The sequence below is a fragment of the Capricornis sumatraensis genome, chromosome X, assembly GCF_032405125.1.
Source record: "Capricornis sumatraensis isolate serow.1 chromosome X, serow.2, whole genome shotgun sequence".
Classification (NCBI taxonomy): domain Eukaryota; kingdom Metazoa; phylum Chordata; class Mammalia; order Artiodactyla; family Bovidae; genus Capricornis; species Capricornis sumatraensis.
The window spans coordinates 37,935,535-37,953,267 of NC_091092.1; the positions used below are offsets into that span (position 1 = coordinate 37,935,535).

Genomic DNA, 17,733 nt, shown 5'->3' on the forward strand with positions numbered 1-17,733 from the left:
TCAGTGTCAAAGGAAGCATATCTCTTCCTGGAGGGAGAAGAAATTTGGAGATTTTTGGAAGCAATCTGGTTTGTCTCAAGTCAACTGCCTCAAGCTCTTTTATCTTTTTTTTTTTTTTTTTTTTTGCTGCTGCACCATGCAGCATGTGAGAGCTTAGTTCCTCAACCAGGGATTAATCCTGTGCCCTCTGCATTGGAAGCATTAACCACTGCATTGTAAGCATTAACCACATAACCAGGGAAGTCCCTCAAGTTTTTTCTTTGTCTTTAAAGGCTTTCTATGACCCTGTCATTCCTTCTCTCAGATCAAAAGGGTGGATGGGGTGGGGAAGGATCAGTCCTGACATTATGTGGTAGGAGACAGAGATTTCAATGTCTAAAGCAAGACCTAGAAACCAGGATACCCCTTTCTAAGGAGTATGGAAGTCAGGACTGGGGATAAGGAGAATCAGCCAACTGGTCTCAGGCTCCAGACACCTCATGGCAAGGCTGACTCTAGATTGCTCTAGGTCTGGAAGTAACATGATCAGCTTAGACTCCAGGGCTTCCCAGGTAGCTCAGTGGTAAAGAACCCGCCTGCCAAGCAGGAGACGTGAGTTTGACCTCTGATCCAAGAAGATCCCCTGGAGAAGGAAATGGCAACCCACTGTAGTATTCTTGCCTGGGAAATCACATGGACAGAGGAGCCTGGTGGGCTACAGTTCCTAGGGTATCAAAGAGTCAGACATGACTTAACAACTAAACAGTCAACCACTTTGACTCTGGCCAGCAGAACAAAGTAAAGGTATTGACCTCCCCAAACAGCACTTGAACTCTTGAGAAATTTTGGTATAGGTGAGTCTTTTTAAAAAAAAAAATACAGCAGTTACTCCTAGAACTAAGGCACAACAGAAAATTGCCATTTTACAGCCCTATTCATTGGCTTTTATTGGAGACCCCTCCAGCCTTCAGGCCTCAGCTAAGCTCCACCACTGGAGCAAGGTCACGGTACCCACAAGATGTGGCTGTAGTCTTTGAAAATAGATTTTATTTATAAAAAACATGCCAAGTTCATCTTCTGTGCTCTGTAAGTGACTGAAGTCTTAGTCACTCATCTAACATTGATTGAGCAACTTCTACTTGCCAATCACTGTTCTGAGCTCTGGGGAAGAGAGCAGTGACCAAAACAGGCCAACTCTCCTTGAGCAGGAAAGTCAGGGTCAAGGGTATACACTGGCCGGGAAAGAGAAGTGGCAGATTGACTCCTAACATGCTGATTCACTGGGCTTTTTTTTTTTTTATCCCGTATCTCCCTTCCCCAAGTACCATGCATGCTCCATTGCTCTGTCATATCCAACTCTTATGATACCATGAACTGTAGCCCACCAGGCTCCTCTGTCCATGGGATTTCCCAGGTAAGAATACTGGAGTAGGTTGCCATCTCCTTTTCCAGGAGATCTTCCCAACCCAGGGATCGAACCCATGTCTCTTGTATTGGCAGGCGGGTTCTTTACCACTGAGCCACCTGGGAAGCCCCCTCAAAATAACAGAAATAGGAGCAACAGGATGACTGACTGACGGAGAGGTCCAAAGGGCTGGGGAAGAGGATTCCAAGGCATTTCTGCCTGAGCTTTGCAGCCTGAGAGAGAAAGTTGGACCAGCTCCGTTTCATGGCCCTCAATAACCCTGCGAGGTTTAGGGGCTCTTGGTTGTTCCAAACCGGAACACACTGGGTCCATATTCATTTTTAAATAATGACTAATGTTGGGGAATTGCAACCTCATGGTGGAAACTGATGTTTTATTTTGATTGCACAGCATTCCAGTGTCTTTCCATCCTCCCCTCCCTCTGGACTTTCTGATGAGCCCCAGTCTGCCTCGCCTTCGCCCAGCTACATGTGGTCCTCGAGTGCTCCACCCCGTTACTCTCCACCTTACTATCCGCCTTTTGAGAAGCCACCCCCTTACAGCCCCTAAAGAGGAATGCCCGCTGGCTGTTGAGATTATTGTGGCTTTTGTATTTCTGCTTTAGTGGAAGTGTGTAGGGTACAAAATTTAAAGTGTGACTCATACATAAAGTTTGACAGTGGCCTGCCAGGCTAGGGAAAGATAGGAAAGAAGTTTATTTGTTATTAGTGCAGAGGAGGGGTGGCCAGGCTGAGCCCAGCAGTTCTGAGCAGGATAGCACGAGGCTGGGGAGCCATCTCAGCAAGAAGCGTGTCTGGTCTGGGCCTGCATTACCCTATGGCCCCACCTCTATAGGCCACAGAAGCGTGGTTGCCATCTGCTTCACTTGGTGTAAAAGGAGTGTTGTCCTCACCCTTGGCAGATTGCCACCCTAGCACCTCAGTTGAAGCGCCTGGCTTAGAGGCCCTCTCTTTCCCTCCCACTAAAGTCAGTCCCTAAGGAAAATTTCCCAGCTAGGGCTCTACACGGTAGTTCCAATGCAGAGAGTTCTGGCTAAGATTTTGTTTGCTTGTGTCTGATGCTGAAAAAAGCTGGCCATATCCCTTACTCCTTTCTACTCTGTATTGTAAAAATGGCTGTTGTGATCATTCAGCTCAGCTTTTGTGATTGGTACCTCCCAAAGGGAAAAGTGCAATATTCCTTCGAGTAGTGGGGAACAGGATTGATTGTTCAAGAAGCACTGACATAGACAGAGCAGCATGTGAGATGTTTTAAGTAGATCCCAGTTATACATCAGGTAACTTAGGAAAACAGCGGTTTACTACATGTTGCATTTGCTGTGGGAGATAGAAATCTTACTGTTAAAACTGAGTTTTAAAAATGCTAGATTAGGTTCTTGAACTGTCACTAATCTTTGTGACTATTTAATCTTCAAATATTGTGCTTCAACCCCAGCAAACCGCACGTATCCTGCACCCTACCCCAAAAGAATCATCTGTATTTTAATGCCACTGCTCTAATTGGTCCTTTTTTCTGTTGAGACCAATCGTGACAGTGTTCAAGATTATGGAAGTGTTACAATGCCGCTTTAAGTCTGCAAAACCTCAAATGTAGCCAACTTGACAAACTTAAGTGTTATTGTAGATTTAAAATCCATCTGGCACATTGTGGTAGGTATTTGTACAGTTCTTTTAATTATACATAGCTTTAAACCTCAACCTGATGAATTTAACACTTTGGCACCCATGCCTTCACTTCAGAATGAACACTTTCATTGCGATCTTATGTTAACCTGAGAATTGATTTAAAGGAAGACTGATAATCCTACACTTGTAAAAAAAATACAGGGCTATTGTATTTTAGACAGAACATATACAGGAAAAAATTTCCAGCCAATTTCGCTACCTCCCAACTTGATGGATTAGAGGTAGCAGGCAAATGCTGGTGCTCCCATCTACCTTGTAGACACCCAGCCATCAAGAATTCTCACGGCACAAGTGCACTCACTGTTCACAGTAAATGTTTGCAAAACATTCAGTTTAACTTTTGACATCACCAATGATGTCTCATCTGAATTTCAAATCTGAACAATTATAATCTTTTTTGCGTTATATAACACTATTATTTTCTACTGTTCTGAGCATATTAAAATTCTATTGGATTTCAAAAAGGGACTAATAACCAACTGACTTACTATACAAATGTCAACTTGTGATATTCAATGAAATTTCTTGCTGTTTACACTTTACATTTTGCTTTAATGAACGTGTATGAGTATTTAATTTTTTAAAAGGCACCATTACACAGTATATCCTACATTTATCACATTTCTTAAAGTGTTAAGATTCTAGGACTCATTTCTATGTATTTTTCTTACTTTACAAAATAACTTGAAACAGTATAGATTTTGTAACTTAATTTTAGCAGCTTCTTTTTTTATTACATTGAATTATAACAACTGCATGTTACCTTAGAAAAGTTAATATTTGCTGCTTTACTCTTTTGCAAAAACATTTGCTGTAATGAAGGAATTTGTATTTCCAAAATGTACCTTGACTGCATTTTGTAATATTTACCGCTTTATTCCTAATTCTGCTTTAAAGTATTGAACTGGGCATGAAAAATTAAAATATTAATCCAGAACCTGTGTAAACTGGATGTTGCTTAAAATCTGTATCACTGCCATGTTGGAAACCCAGACTGCTTTTGTGATGTTTCAAATTAATAAAACTATCCTCCTCCTTATCAACTTACATGTGTCTTCATGGAATCAACAGAAGTATCATAAATGCTCCAAAGCAACTGATAGCAGGTGACTCACTTCTGACTACTGTGGTTCAAGATATAATGGGCATGCAATTAACCAACATATAAAACCTAACAGGAAATTCTATCATACTGTCATCAGAAATATAGTTCCAGTCTCCTGCTATAAAAACTGAAAAACAACAGAATGTAATAGTCTATATAATTAATGAAAGATCATCTTGTAAAAAAAAAAGACACTAAAAAATCAGAATTAAAACATTTTATTTTTGCCATAAGAAGCTCTACGAACTAATATCAGGTAATGGTTAATGAAAAGTAGAACTTAAAAGTCATGACAGGGAAGACTGTACAAGTATGAACACTACAGCACTGGGTGGAAATGAACAAGTTTCATATGATTGACAGAAGTGAGAAAGCCAGTGCTGTTGAATTAGTATTTAATTCTTTAGAGTATGCACGCCTTGACAATACAAAAAACTTTTACCATTTTTACCTTTATCTTTTTGGTACAATGGGAAAAATGCAGCATCGATTCCTCATAGTGGTTGTATGTGGGGGATCATTACCAGCAAAATAATAAAACATATTTTAAAGTGAATCTCTCAAGATTGCTATGGCATATAAAAATCTGCTTAGTTTGAGCACTTTCATTTTCTGTCATCTCTTTGAACAAATTGCTATTTCAAACAGTTCCTATCCAGAATATTTAAAGGTAATTTAGCATAGGAGCAAATCTGAAGCCAACTTGAATGAAAAAAAGAGTTCAGCTGCCAGAAAACTAAGTATAAAATAGGAAAACACCATAACAGGTTTTGAACAGCATCTTGCTACACATTTCCAACCCCATAAACACTGGGAGTGAAGGGTTTTAATTCCCAGAGAGTATTCCACATGGATTCTGAACTTTGGATATAGAGACTTCTAAAAAAACTGAAGACCCTGACATACGTTCAAGTAAGAGTCTTCTGGCAAAAATACAATTTAAAGTGAATTTTCCAGTTTTCCTCCTCCCAAAAAACTAGAAGATACCTTCAGTAGGCAAAGTTGAAATTTCAGACTCAGAACTTAGATAGAGCACAGCAGCAGCAAATAATTGTATCAAGATAATTCAGAACGGATAGTTTTCCATTATAGAATTCTTTTGTTTGTCATAATGGCCTTGTAGAAACCAAGTTTTATTGAAAAAGTGAAAGTGTTTGTCGCTCAGTCGTTAACTGACTCTATGCAACCCCACGGACTGTAGCCTGCCAGGCTCCTCTGTCCATGGACTTTCCCAGACAAGAATACTCAAGTGGGTAGCCATTCCCTTTCCAGACGATCTTCCTGACTCAGGGATAGAACCCAGGTCTTCTGCACTGCAGGCGGACTCTTTACCATCTGAGCCATCCAGGAAGTTAGCAGTTAAGTCTGAAAGGACTGAAGTATCATTCACACTTGTTGAATTATGTCTAACTGGTGAAACAGCATAAATGAAACAAACAAATTTCCACTGAAAACATTTCAGAGTGTACCCTATAGTCAAAGAGTAATGTTATCAATACATATACACAAAGGAAACAGATATTGCAATTCCAGAGATCAGACTTTTAAACTGTATGGTAATTTAAAAATTTTCCAAGGATTAGTTTACAAAATGGTCTTAAAGTCTCAAGTCACAGAACAGAAAACATAAAAGATGCACATCATTCTAACCCTTGGTAAGCAATGGACTGTATTATTTTTCTTTCTCCTTGTATTACTGCAAACACTGATGCCTGATACCCTCAGTTACCATCTTAAGAAATACTGAAATCATTATCTTCAAGTCTAGCTTACTGTCAGAAGGATGATGTATACATGAGAAACTGATTAAAGCTTTAAGTTCAAAGTCAAGAAATAGACTATTTTCAAAAATACATCATTAAGGAGAAAGAAAATATCTATGTTGAATTAAGAAATACTTAAGCAAGTTTACAAAGGACTAATAACTATGCACAACAATCTTTTTCAGTATCTAATCATATTTTCTTCCTTTGCAAAAATTTACAGAAGTTCAACAAGTCAATCTGTTATAAACGCTAGGCTATATATTTGTTCCAACCTGCTTCCCTTTTAGTACTGGCACTTCAATAAGTTTTGACTTTATTTTCTAAGTGTTTAAACATGTGTCATTTTTTAAAAGGGAGAAAGGTGGTATTCATTGTTCTCAAGATAAATGGGAATCAACAAGCCTATTTAACTTCCTTGTATAGCTTCTGATTGCTATAATACTGCAGCAATTTGCAGATGGAATGGAACTTATTTTAGGAGTAAAAACCTAAAAGGTCTTGCTGAAAGGAAAATACTAGATATCTGATTCAGCTATGTCAAATAAAAACTTCCTATTAGAGATTCTAAGTAATATGAACATTTAAAAATACATGCCAGTGGCCTCCCACCCAAAATATGTAAGAGTCTCATTTATGGAATTTGTCATTTATAAAGATGCATACATAAAGATTAGTTTGGTGGTGTTCAGATTCAAAATTTGAAAAATTTCATGGGAATATTTTTTAACCATAATGAGCAAAAAGGAAATTTCCATTCACTTCCATTCTCTGTCTCTATCATATAAGAGCACAGAATTTAAAGCAAATATGATAAAACTTTTAATCTCTTCCTGTCTGCATTACAAAGATTTCTTTTTTGCCCATAGAAACCACACTGCAAAGGTATATATATACAGTGGTCCAGGCACCAAAGTCTTTTCGAGACTACGGTGATAAAAGTGAAGTTTAATTCTAATTAGCTAAAACTCGTTCATTCTTCAAGTGAGAAACTTGTCTGCACGGCTATTTTCATGAGGGGTGGGAGGCAGGAGGCTGCTATCCATTTGGGTTAGCAAAATACACAACCAAGCAGAGACTTACTCTGAAAATTTCCAGGACAACTTTAGAAGTTCTCATTTACTCTTTATGCCATATACAAGACACAACACACATTTATAGTCTCAATAATAGGAAAATTGAGAATTCAGCAGTAAAGTGCTAACACGGAAGGGGAAAGTTGCAAGATATACTAGGGTATGCTAATAACTCCAGTTATTTTCAAAGAACATTCAAACTGATTCAAATTCTATTCAGGAAACTATCTCTCCAAGCTTTTTTTTTTTTTTTTTTTTTTTGCCTCTTTTAAATGTGCTGAAAGCTAACTATATAAACAGATACTTGGGGGAGGGGAAAGTTCTCAACCTCTATTCAAACTTTCAGAATAATTTGCTTCTAAAAATTATGAACAAATAATCCAACTAGACTACCTTCAGATGACATGGCAGATCAAATGAACTTGTTTTCACCTTTGTTTTACAGGTCTTCTGAAAGCCCTGACCCTTAAATCCAAACCAAAACTTTCTGATATTTCAAAGGAGTTCAATAAGATTCTGGTATTATAAATTCAAACTCAGTACTGCCATCTGTTACGTTCTGTTTAAAAATGGAATCATTTTCCTGCTGAATAAAAATATCTTCCCAGGTCATGGGCTTGTTCTGAGGAGCAGATGTGGTCCCTACTGGAGGTTCTTTCCCAGCATCAACCTTATATCCAATACCGTCATCCTTCATTACAGGCATAGTGCCTGACCTATCAGAGAGGTATGCATATTGTCTGATCTGTAAAGACCTGCATGGATGTAAACGATAAAGCTTCGAGTCTCCAGAAGGATCTTGACTATGAACAGACTTTATGTGTGAAGACATAAACTGATAGTTGATGAATGACTTGCCACAGGCCAAACACTGATACCTTCGCTCTCCTGTGTGATGAATTTCATGCTTTGTGCGATATTCTGCAAGAGGAAAGACCTTCTCACAGTAACGGCAAGGATACTTCTTCTCCCAAGAATGAATGTTAAAATGTCTCCGCAAGCTTGTCAGGCAGACATATGACCTTTTGCATACAATACAGATATAATAGACCCTTCCATCTACTATTAACTCATAGTGATCATCATGTTTAACTTTCATACGTTTATTTGCTGTCTCACTGCTAGGTGTTTTTGGCATCTCGTTCCCAAGTCTGGCCTCCCCTTCGTCAGGGTCATCTTTGACAGGGATAACTATATCATAAGTATCTTCACCAATATTTGCATAAACCTTGCAACCCGTTGACAAGCCTTCAATTTCAGTAGCTGTATCTAAAGTAATAATCTTCTGACCCTCCATTAGATGTTTGGATCCTAAACCTGGATCATTAGTGTTTCTCGTAATTATATCTGAAATTTTTAAAGAATTGGAAACTGGCTCTTGCAGAAGAGTAGGAATCTGCATCTTCTGTATCAATGATCCATCAAAAGTGGTATTTGGGGGGATCTCAGCCTGTGGGACCAAAGACGTATTACTGACAGCGGAATCTGGACTGGAGCTAATAGTGTCATCATCATCATCTATAATTTCCTCCTCCTCCTCTTCATTGGCCTTGTTTCCTGGTAAAACAGCACTGTTTGGTGGCTGTTGATTCTGTACAAGTAAATTGATTGAAGGAGACATATGATTTGGAAGTGAAGAACTGACATTTGGTGGTGTAGTAAGTGGTGTCTGATTTAACAAAATGATGTTTGGAGTCAGATGTGTTGGGGCCGAAGACACCAACAATTTTTCACTTCCCTGTGTCTGGCTTAGAGTTGCCTGATTCACAGAAGTAGGAAGTTTCTGAGTAGGTGTGATGTTTGTTAAAGGGGGAGAGCTATTGCTCACACAAGGTGCATCATCTGAAATAGCAACAGAGCCTGGATTAGGCTGGACCTCTGCCACTGTGTTGGTACTCGGCAAAGTCTCCTTTGCAGGCAGAATCTCAGAGCAGAAAATGACATCATCGTCGTCATCATCTGAATCAGTAACAATGATCTTTTTTGTCTCATAATCTTCAGCAGACAAGGAAAAAGATTCTGTTATAATTGGCATTATAGTGGCCCCATTTTCTTGGGATTCATCTTTTGATTTTTGTATTTCAGGAGGTGAGTTTTCTGCATTACCATCCTGAGCTGTACCTGAGATGCTTTTAACCTGTGACAACGGGACACCAAGCTCTGCTATAAACTTAACTCCTAATAACTGCCCTGATTTAATTAACTCATCAAGTAAATCTGATCTAACACGAACAATTTTAGAACTATAGATATAATTGAGAATTTCTGCAAAGATCTCTGCTCTTATAAAGCTCAGTTCAACAACTTGCCCAGCAACTGAGAAGAGTTGATGGAAGTAAGTACTTGAAGCTGAAAGAATGTTCCTATGGGCTCGGAATTTTCGGTCTTCCACAATAACAGTAACATCACAGAAGAGTCCATGGCCACGTTGCTCGTTCAAGGAGTTCAGCAGACTGCCAGAGTATTGAATGTCTGTAGCAGAAATCAGTTTTCTACTCTCCATGCCTATAAGAGAAAGGAGAAGGGGAGATGCATGCATTAGGAAAGAAAAACACAAGTACTTCATTATTTAGAATTTTAGCTACAGCTTCATTGAATAGTTTATTGGCGTTTTAATGGAAGTTTGGTGTAACTTTTTGGTTTTCATATAAACTGTTCTTACAGATTTTTATATATAACTGTTATTTGGACCACATGTTAAATCTCATGACTTCCTCCTGAGAAGAGACAAGCAAGTTTTAAATTGATCTACAGATTTGAACACTAATCTCTTCCTTTGAATCTTAGATACATGCATCACCACTAAGCAGTTTTTAAAGACTAAAGTTAATTTTTTTGTTCCAATTTTGGATTTTCTCAAGAGTTTAGAGTTAATTTTTAACTGTCTGAACACTGTAAGAAAAATCTTCATTGTGAACACATAAAAAGTTATTTTACCTGTAAATGAATGATGTGTCAGAAAAGCTTGATGTGTGCAATACTAAGTCCAAAATAGGTAGTCTTCCTAAACGTTTAACTTATCTTTAACAACATATTCAACAGCTACTCCCTGTAGCCACAGACTGAACCAGCATTCATAAGCACTGCCGACTATTACCTCTGAAGTTTTTATGTTCTTATTTTAACAGGGATGCTTCATCTAGATAAACTATGAAACACCTTTTTACCCTCTCCTCTTTTCTTCTTCCCCTCACCTGTCTACTCCCCACAATCTCCAGAGATGGAATGTTAGAATGTCAAATGAAGTCAACAAATGCTATTGTGAAAAACAAAACAAGGGAAAAGTTTACCATTTCTTAAAGCTCAAATGGGTGAAAACACAAAACATTTCATTTTGTTGGGAAAGAATTATGAGCACTGATATGAGAATTTTCTTCACACAGAATGATTTAGTGAAAACTTCAGACCAGACATCACTCTAGAAAAGGAGAAGGAACGTCAACAAATAGTATTGCTGTGTACCACCCTCTAAACAATTTTCAGCACTTCACAGAAGAGATTTCTGGTAAAAATTTAAATACATAAAATGATACATGTATATATAATTTAAAATTAGTTGATAAGTACTTTTGGTAAAGAGACACTTCTATTGCTAGTATATACTTTCCCTTTAGAGTTACCAAAATAGTACAACTGTCACAGTGCTTAAGTTATACACATGTGGAAGGCAGGGCGTCTCAAATATCTTCTAATTTTTTCAAAATTATAGCTTAAAGACAAAAAAAAAATAGGAGAAAAGTCTAGAAATCAAGGATTTAAAACATCATGTTATAAGGCATTGCTTGTTAACAGTACCAGGGAATTTCAGGTTACCATAAAGGCATTCATCAGAAAGGGTGACCTTTGGACAGCGAGCCAGCTACCAGCGCTTCCGAAATACGGGCATTTCGACACAAGTCACTTTTCAGTGGATAGACAGGTTTTCTGAATATGGTCCCACTACTTTTGTCCTTTGCAAATGGGTTTTCCCAACGGGGCAAGGATTTCAGTGTATGCGTCCAGGTGACAACCAGGACTTGGTTTCATTTTGTTGTTTCATTTTGTCTTTCCCGTCCAGCTGGACCCAGGATCAGCACAAATCGGTCTGAACCCATCCCAACCCCAGATCCGCGACCTGACCGTGGAAAAGCCATTCTGCACGCCCGTGAGACAAATCCTTGACCGAGGGCAGGTGACGTTGGAAAAGAGAGACGCCACCCCCAAGAGTGAAACAACCTACACGCGGCAGCTGAACCCCATCTCCCTCTGTCCACCCCCTCTTCCCCATTCGCACCCGGCCGGCTGCAACCGAGGTTTTCAACCCGGATTCACGTGGAAAAGCAGTTTCTTGCAAATACAGAAGGAAGGCCGGCCAGCACGGTCAGGGCGGGGGTAGTCGGGCGAGGCGGCCGGCCAGGGAAAGTAGAAGGTGGCGAAGCGGAGGGTGGGGTGTTGGGAGGGGATGTGGCCAAGCAGGCGGCATTGTTATGCCCTGGGAAGGGGAGGATGGGCCTGGCCGAAAAGCTCTAAATCAAAGTCGGGGTGAGGAGGGGGAACTGGCGCAAAAAGGCAGGCGAGGGCCGTGGAAAACGCCGAGTGGTTCTCCGCGGTGGGCTCCCCAAGCTCCGGGCCTACCCCGGGCCCTGACGGCCCCTGACGGCGGAGGAGACCGCGCCTTGGCCCTCCCGGTTCGTCCCCTCCTTCGCTCCCGAGCCCACACAAAGAAAAGGGCCGGAGGAGCGGAGCCTCCGACTCCGCCGCTTCCTGGTTCAAGTGAGGAGAAAGCGAAGGCAGGCGCGGCCCAGAGACGGAGGAAGCCGGCGCGCTCCCTCGCCCCCTCACGGGTCGCAGTCGGTTCCTCACCTGCTTCCCGGCGCCGCCGCTTCTCGTCGTCGGCCCGCGCGGAACGGTGGGAATCCTCCAACAGTCAGAAGCCGGACTCTGCGGCGATTCGGCTTCTTCTTTAAACGTCGCTCCAGTCTTGGTCAACGTCGACGCGGCTACCGCCTCCCGCCGCCACCGCTGCCACAGCTGCCTCACGCCGCCGACAGAGGGCACCGCGCGGGGGCGAGACGCCGAAGACGAAGGAGCCCTCCTCTTCCGAGCGCGGTTCGGCTCTTTCCGGAGAGGCCCGAGCGCTAGGCCGTCCCACTTCGGCGCCCCGCTCCGCCTTCGGCTCCTTCCGCAAGGGGCGGAGGAAGACTGGGAAGCGCCGGGAGCGCTCGGCCCCTTCCGGAGGGCGAAAGGGTGGGAAAAAGGAAAAGGAAAGGGAAAGATGGGGTAACGCGGCAATAACGGTTGGGATGCGAGGGATACTAGTCCCTTTCCTCTACGTTCCGTGTAAGCTTCTAGGGCGTAAACACTTCGAGAGACTTAATAAGGTTTCATTTCTTTTGAAAGTTCAAGACTGCCTTATTTAATAGCTTGTTGTTAGATGATAAACCAATCCTAAAGGAAATCAGTCCTGAATATTCACTGGAAGGACTGATGCTGAAGCTGAAGCTCCAATATTTTGGCCACCTGATGCGAACAACTGACTCATTGGAAAAGACTCTGATGCTGGGAAAGATTGAAGGCAGGAGGAGAACCCGATGAGAGAGGATGAAATGGTTGGATGGCATCACTGTCTCGATGGACACGAGTTTGAGTAAACTCTGGGAGTTGGTGATGGACAGGGAGGCCTGGCGTGCTGCAATTCATAGGGTCGCAAAGAGTCGGACACGACTGAGTGACTAAACTGAAACCACCTTGACATATAATCAGAATGAATATAATCAAACATAATGAATCAAGTCATGATTTATAATTCAAGTTGAAGGATAACAAGCACATTCTAACACCTACTTTGAAGAAATAAGTTTTTGGGTAAGTACTATCTTCTCAACTGAATACTAAATGTGCACTATTGTTAATTCCTTCATTGCAACTATTCTTTTCTGACCACCTGTTTGATCTGTACCAAATCTTATGTTAGACTGTGTGGAATACAAAATGAATAAGCCAAGGTCTCTACCTTTTCAAAGAGCTCAGTAGATAGGTATACAAACATCGACAAAATACAGAACACAGAGAAGGAACTAGCAAACTGAATTAGAGCTGCATCTTGAAAGATAAATAGTAACACTTGCATTGTGTGTGTTTATTACTTTTATTTACATATCATTTCCTGCACAGAGGGCTTTACTGTCCACACATAGTAGGTGTTCAATAATTGTTAATGAATACATGAATGATTTGTAATTTGAAAAACTCCTCTGGTAATCCACTTCTGACTGAGTACCATGATGAATGAAGTGACAGGATGGGTGGTTGAAGAGCCAAATATTTCCCTTCAGGCTGGTTATTGATCATATTCAACTAAGGAAACAAAATAGTAGCATTTTCTTCAACAATTAGAGCCATTCACTATGTTCATTTTGTTTTTGTTTTTTTTTAAATATATACAGGATAATATTGCATCAGTTTCCAAAAACTTGAATTGGCACTTATTTACCATTCAGTTGGAATCCTTCCATGTCTTTCCTACAAAAATCCTGGAGAAAATGTCCATCAGGATATTCCAGAATAAAAACAGATCTACTAACTATATTTAATTTTCTTCAACATAAAAGCAGACAAGGATGTCATCATCTATCGACCTCTAATCTATTCTACATTGTCCTCAATAAAGTCAAGTCACATAGTAAAATATCAAAGTAGTGTAATACAGCTGTATTTTCACATGGAGATAAGAAATCCATACGAAATTCCCTACGTGTTTCTCCAAAGTTTTGTATTGTGGTAAAAAAAAACTTATGTGGGAATCACTGCATTATTAACATAAACACATTTTATGGAAAATAGAAATGTGCTGTTGTAAAAGAAGGTAAGACAGATGGTAGTGTTTTCCTGGCAACTGAGCACTTAATTACTTAGAACATTAATGACCATTTTTCTGAGTCATCCTCTCACAAAATTTAGTAGCAAAAAAATATTTAGGAAATAGGACAAAGTACATCTTGAAAGTTTAGGATCTATTTATCTTTCAGTAGCTTAGTTGACAGAAACTAAAGATATTTCTTTGAAATATAGATCATAGTAACTGCCACTCTTGCTATCAAATAAGTGTTGGTTACATCTCAGTAAACTGTAAGATGCAATACAATTTCTTTTACATCAGCACCAACAGCACCAAGACCTCCAACCAAATTGCCTAGCCTTTGTCCCTTTCCTAAAAGGGCTTTCAAAGTGTGGAACCCCAGCTGAGGTATGATGAAGGCCTGTTACTTCAAAATGTAGAAAACTGCCTCTTCCCTTCTGTCCACGTGGCTCACTCCCTAACTCAGCAAAAACTAAGCTAAAATTAAGAAACTGCCTATAACCCACACACCTACGGTCAATTAATCTATGACATAAAAGTCATATACAATATACAATGGAGAAAAGACAGTCTCTTCAACAAGTGGTGCTGGGAAAGCTTGCTACATGTAAATCAATGAAATTAGAATACTCCCTCACACCATATACAAAAATCAACTCAAACTGGTTTAAAAACTTAAATGTAAGACATGACACCATAAAAATCCTAGAAAGGAACATAGGGAAAACATTCTTTGACATAAATCATTGCAATATTTTATTAGCTCAGCCTCCCAAGGCGAAAGAAAGAAAAGCAAAAAGAAACAAAAGGGACCTAATCAAACTTAAAAGCTTCTGCACAGCAAAAGAAACCATCAACAAAACGAAAAGACGACCTATGGAATAGGAGAAAATGTTTTAAAAGGATGCAACTGACAAAGGGTTAGTATCCAAAATACAAAAGCAGCTCATACAACTCAATATCCAAACAATTCAATCAAAAACTGGGCAGAACACCTAAATAGACACATACAGATGGCCAACAGGCACATAAAAATTATTCACTAATAGAGAAATACAAATCAAAACCAGTCAGAATAGATATCATCAAAAAGTCTACATATAATAAATGTTGGAGAGGGTGTGGAGAAAAGGGAATCCTCACACACTGTTGCTGGGAACGTAAGTTGATGCAGCCACTATGAAAAACAGTATGGAGGTTCCTGAACAACAACATTCTATAAAGCAACTATCCTTCAATTAAAAAGTAGATTAAAAAAAACAACCCTTATGCTATCATTTGTGACCAGAAAATCATTGTATAAATAATATGTAAACTTGAGAACTATTGGATCATAACATTACACAGAAGCATTAAAGCACAATTATACCCTAGCAAAAATAAAAGTAAAAACAACTAAAAATAGAATTACTATATGATACAGCAATTCCACTCCTAGGTATATATCTGGAAAAAACACAAACTTTAATTCAGAAAGATACATACACTTTAATGTTCATAGCAGCACTATTTACAAAAGCCAAGACATGGAAACAATCCAAGTGTTCATCAACAGACGATTGACTTAAAGAGATGTGGTACATATATACAATGGAATATTATCACTCAGCCATAAAAAAGAATGCAATATTTCCATTTGTAGCAACATGGATGGACCTACAGAGTATTTTGCTTAGTGAAGTAAGTCAGAAAGAGACAAATGCTATATGATGTCATTTATATATGGAATCTAAAAAATAATACAGATTAATCTGTATACAAAACAGAAACAGAATCATAGACACAGAAAACAAACTCATGGTTACCAAAGGGGAGAGGGAGAGAGGGAGGGACAAGATGGAAGTATGGGATTAATGGATACAAACTATTATATGTAAAAGATACACAACAAAGATTTACTGTATAACATTAGGAACAATATTCAATATCTTATAATAACTTATAATGGAAAGTAATTGAAAAAATTAATATATAACTGAACACTTTGCTGTACACCTGAAACTAACACAATATTCTAAATCAACGATTGTTGTTTAGTCGGTAAGTTGTGTCTGACTCTTTTGCAACCCCATGAACTGTAGCCTGCCAAGCTCCTCTGTCCATGGGATTCTCCAGGCAAGAATACTGGAGTGGGTTGCCATTCCCTTCTCCAGGGGATCATCTCCACCCAGGGACTGAACCCGTGTCTCCTGCATTGCAGGTGGATTCTTTATATCTCTGAGCCTCCAGGGAAGCCCGAAATCAACTACACTTCAATTAAAAAAAGAATTTAAGGCCTTCCCTGGTGACTCAGTGGTAAAGGATCCACCTACCCCTGCAGGAGACACGGGTTTGATCCCTGACCCAGAAAAATCATACGTGCCACAGAGCAACTGGGTCCATGTGCCACAACTACTGAGTCTGTGTTCTAGAACCCAGGAGACACAACTACTGAAGGCCGAGCACCCTAGAGCCTGTGCTTGGCAACAAGAGGAGCCACTGCAATGTGTCATGCTGCAACTAGAGGAAGTCCATGCAGCAACAAAGACCCAGCACAGCCATAAATAAATAGATAAATAAAATCATTTTTTTAAAAAAGAATTGTAAAAAAAAAAAGTCACTTATAATTAAAGGGGATCTAATAATCCTGAAAGGTGAGTTCGATCCCTGGGTTGGGAAGATCCCCTAGAGAAACAAATGGCAGCCCACTGCAGTATTCTCGCTTGACAGAGGAGCCTGGCAGGCTACAGTCCATAGGGTCCCAAAAGAGTCAGACACGACTTAACAACTAAACAACAATAATAATCTGGAAAGGACTTTTTTGATAGGAAAAGCAGGTCAGACCAAGAAATTTGAGTGGCCTAAACAGTTGCTTTGGAGACAAGATATTTGGAAAGTCACTAATTTTCTGTTTCTCAACAAGTTATTTCACCTTTCACTTTATTTTTATCTCCAGGCATAACCTTACTTCAAATAACCTAGTAGCTTTTAAAAAAAAATATTTATTTGGTGTAGTTTTCAAAGACAAGAACCTTTATCAAATGGATTTGGAGGTATCAATTGTTTCGCAGTCTAGAAAGATTTTTGATTGGCTGATAATGGAGTCAGGTTTTAAAACTGCGTGCCCATGTTTGTTTGTCTTTGCCTTTTTTGAACTTGATTATGAATTCCATGAAGCCAGCAACTGTCCTCTCCTATGTTAAAACACCAAGAACCTTGTGGGTGCTTAATATGTATTAATTGATGATGATAAAAGAGAAAAAATGATATTTATTCAGTCCTATAGCCCTTCCCCTGAGTTGTACTTAGCTACACAAATTTAGAAAAGTCACTGCATGAGTATAAGAAGAAACCACAGTAAGGTATCATGGAAAAAACAAAGACTTGGGCAGCAGTGAAAGCATTGGAATTCTGGTACTTCCACTTCACTGTGTGACCCTGAGCCTGATTCTTCATCTGTAAAATAAAGATAATAATACCTTCCCATAGAGTTGTTTTAAGGATTAACTATGGATAGTGTCAAACTGCTTATGATTTCCATTTGTGAGGCCTGCCTTGACCCAATAGATGGTAGACTGATATGGTTACTTGAATTATTAAGTGAATGAGTGTCTAGAACCTTATAAGTGCTAAATATGTTTGCTTTTTCATCACTCTCCCCTTTTCTGCTTTATCCCAACAATTCTGTCTCTAAGTGACTTGCTTGATAACTGCTGATTCTCTTTTTCTTCTTAAAACCTTACAAAGGCAGTTGCATAGGGATATATAACCCTCCTACAGGGAAAGAGGAAGTGGACATTGCTGACAATAATACAATCTACTCCCCCAAAAGCCACAGGTAGCCTATTTCAAATATGAAAAAAGTTGAGAGAATGCACTACC

General features: G+C 39.6%; 2 protein-coding genes across 4 annotated transcripts in view; one reads left to right on the forward strand and one right to left on the reverse strand.

The window, feature by feature from the left end:
* The window catches only part of TMEM255A (transmembrane protein 255A), a 46,015-nt gene extending 44,061 nt beyond the window's left edge, over positions 1-1,954 (forward strand). For all 3 annotated transcript variants that reach the window (XM_068962846.1, XM_068962847.1, XM_068962848.1), the window contains one exon: positions 1,796-1,954. In XM_068962846.1, coding sequence (XP_068818947.1) covers positions 1,796-1,954 — 159 coding nt within the window. The remainder of the gene's footprint in view (positions 1-1,795) is intronic.
* Positions 1,955-7,505: 5,551 nt separating this feature from the next.
* On the reverse strand, positions 7,506-9,537 carry ZBTB33 (zinc finger and BTB domain containing 33). The gene has a single exon (XM_068962919.1). It carries the CDS (start codon positions 9,535-9,537, stop codon positions 7,540-7,542), a length of 1,998 nt encoding a protein of 665 aa, XP_068819020.1. The 3' UTR covers positions 7,506-7,539.
* Between the last annotated feature and the right edge of the window lie 8,196 nt (positions 9,538-17,733).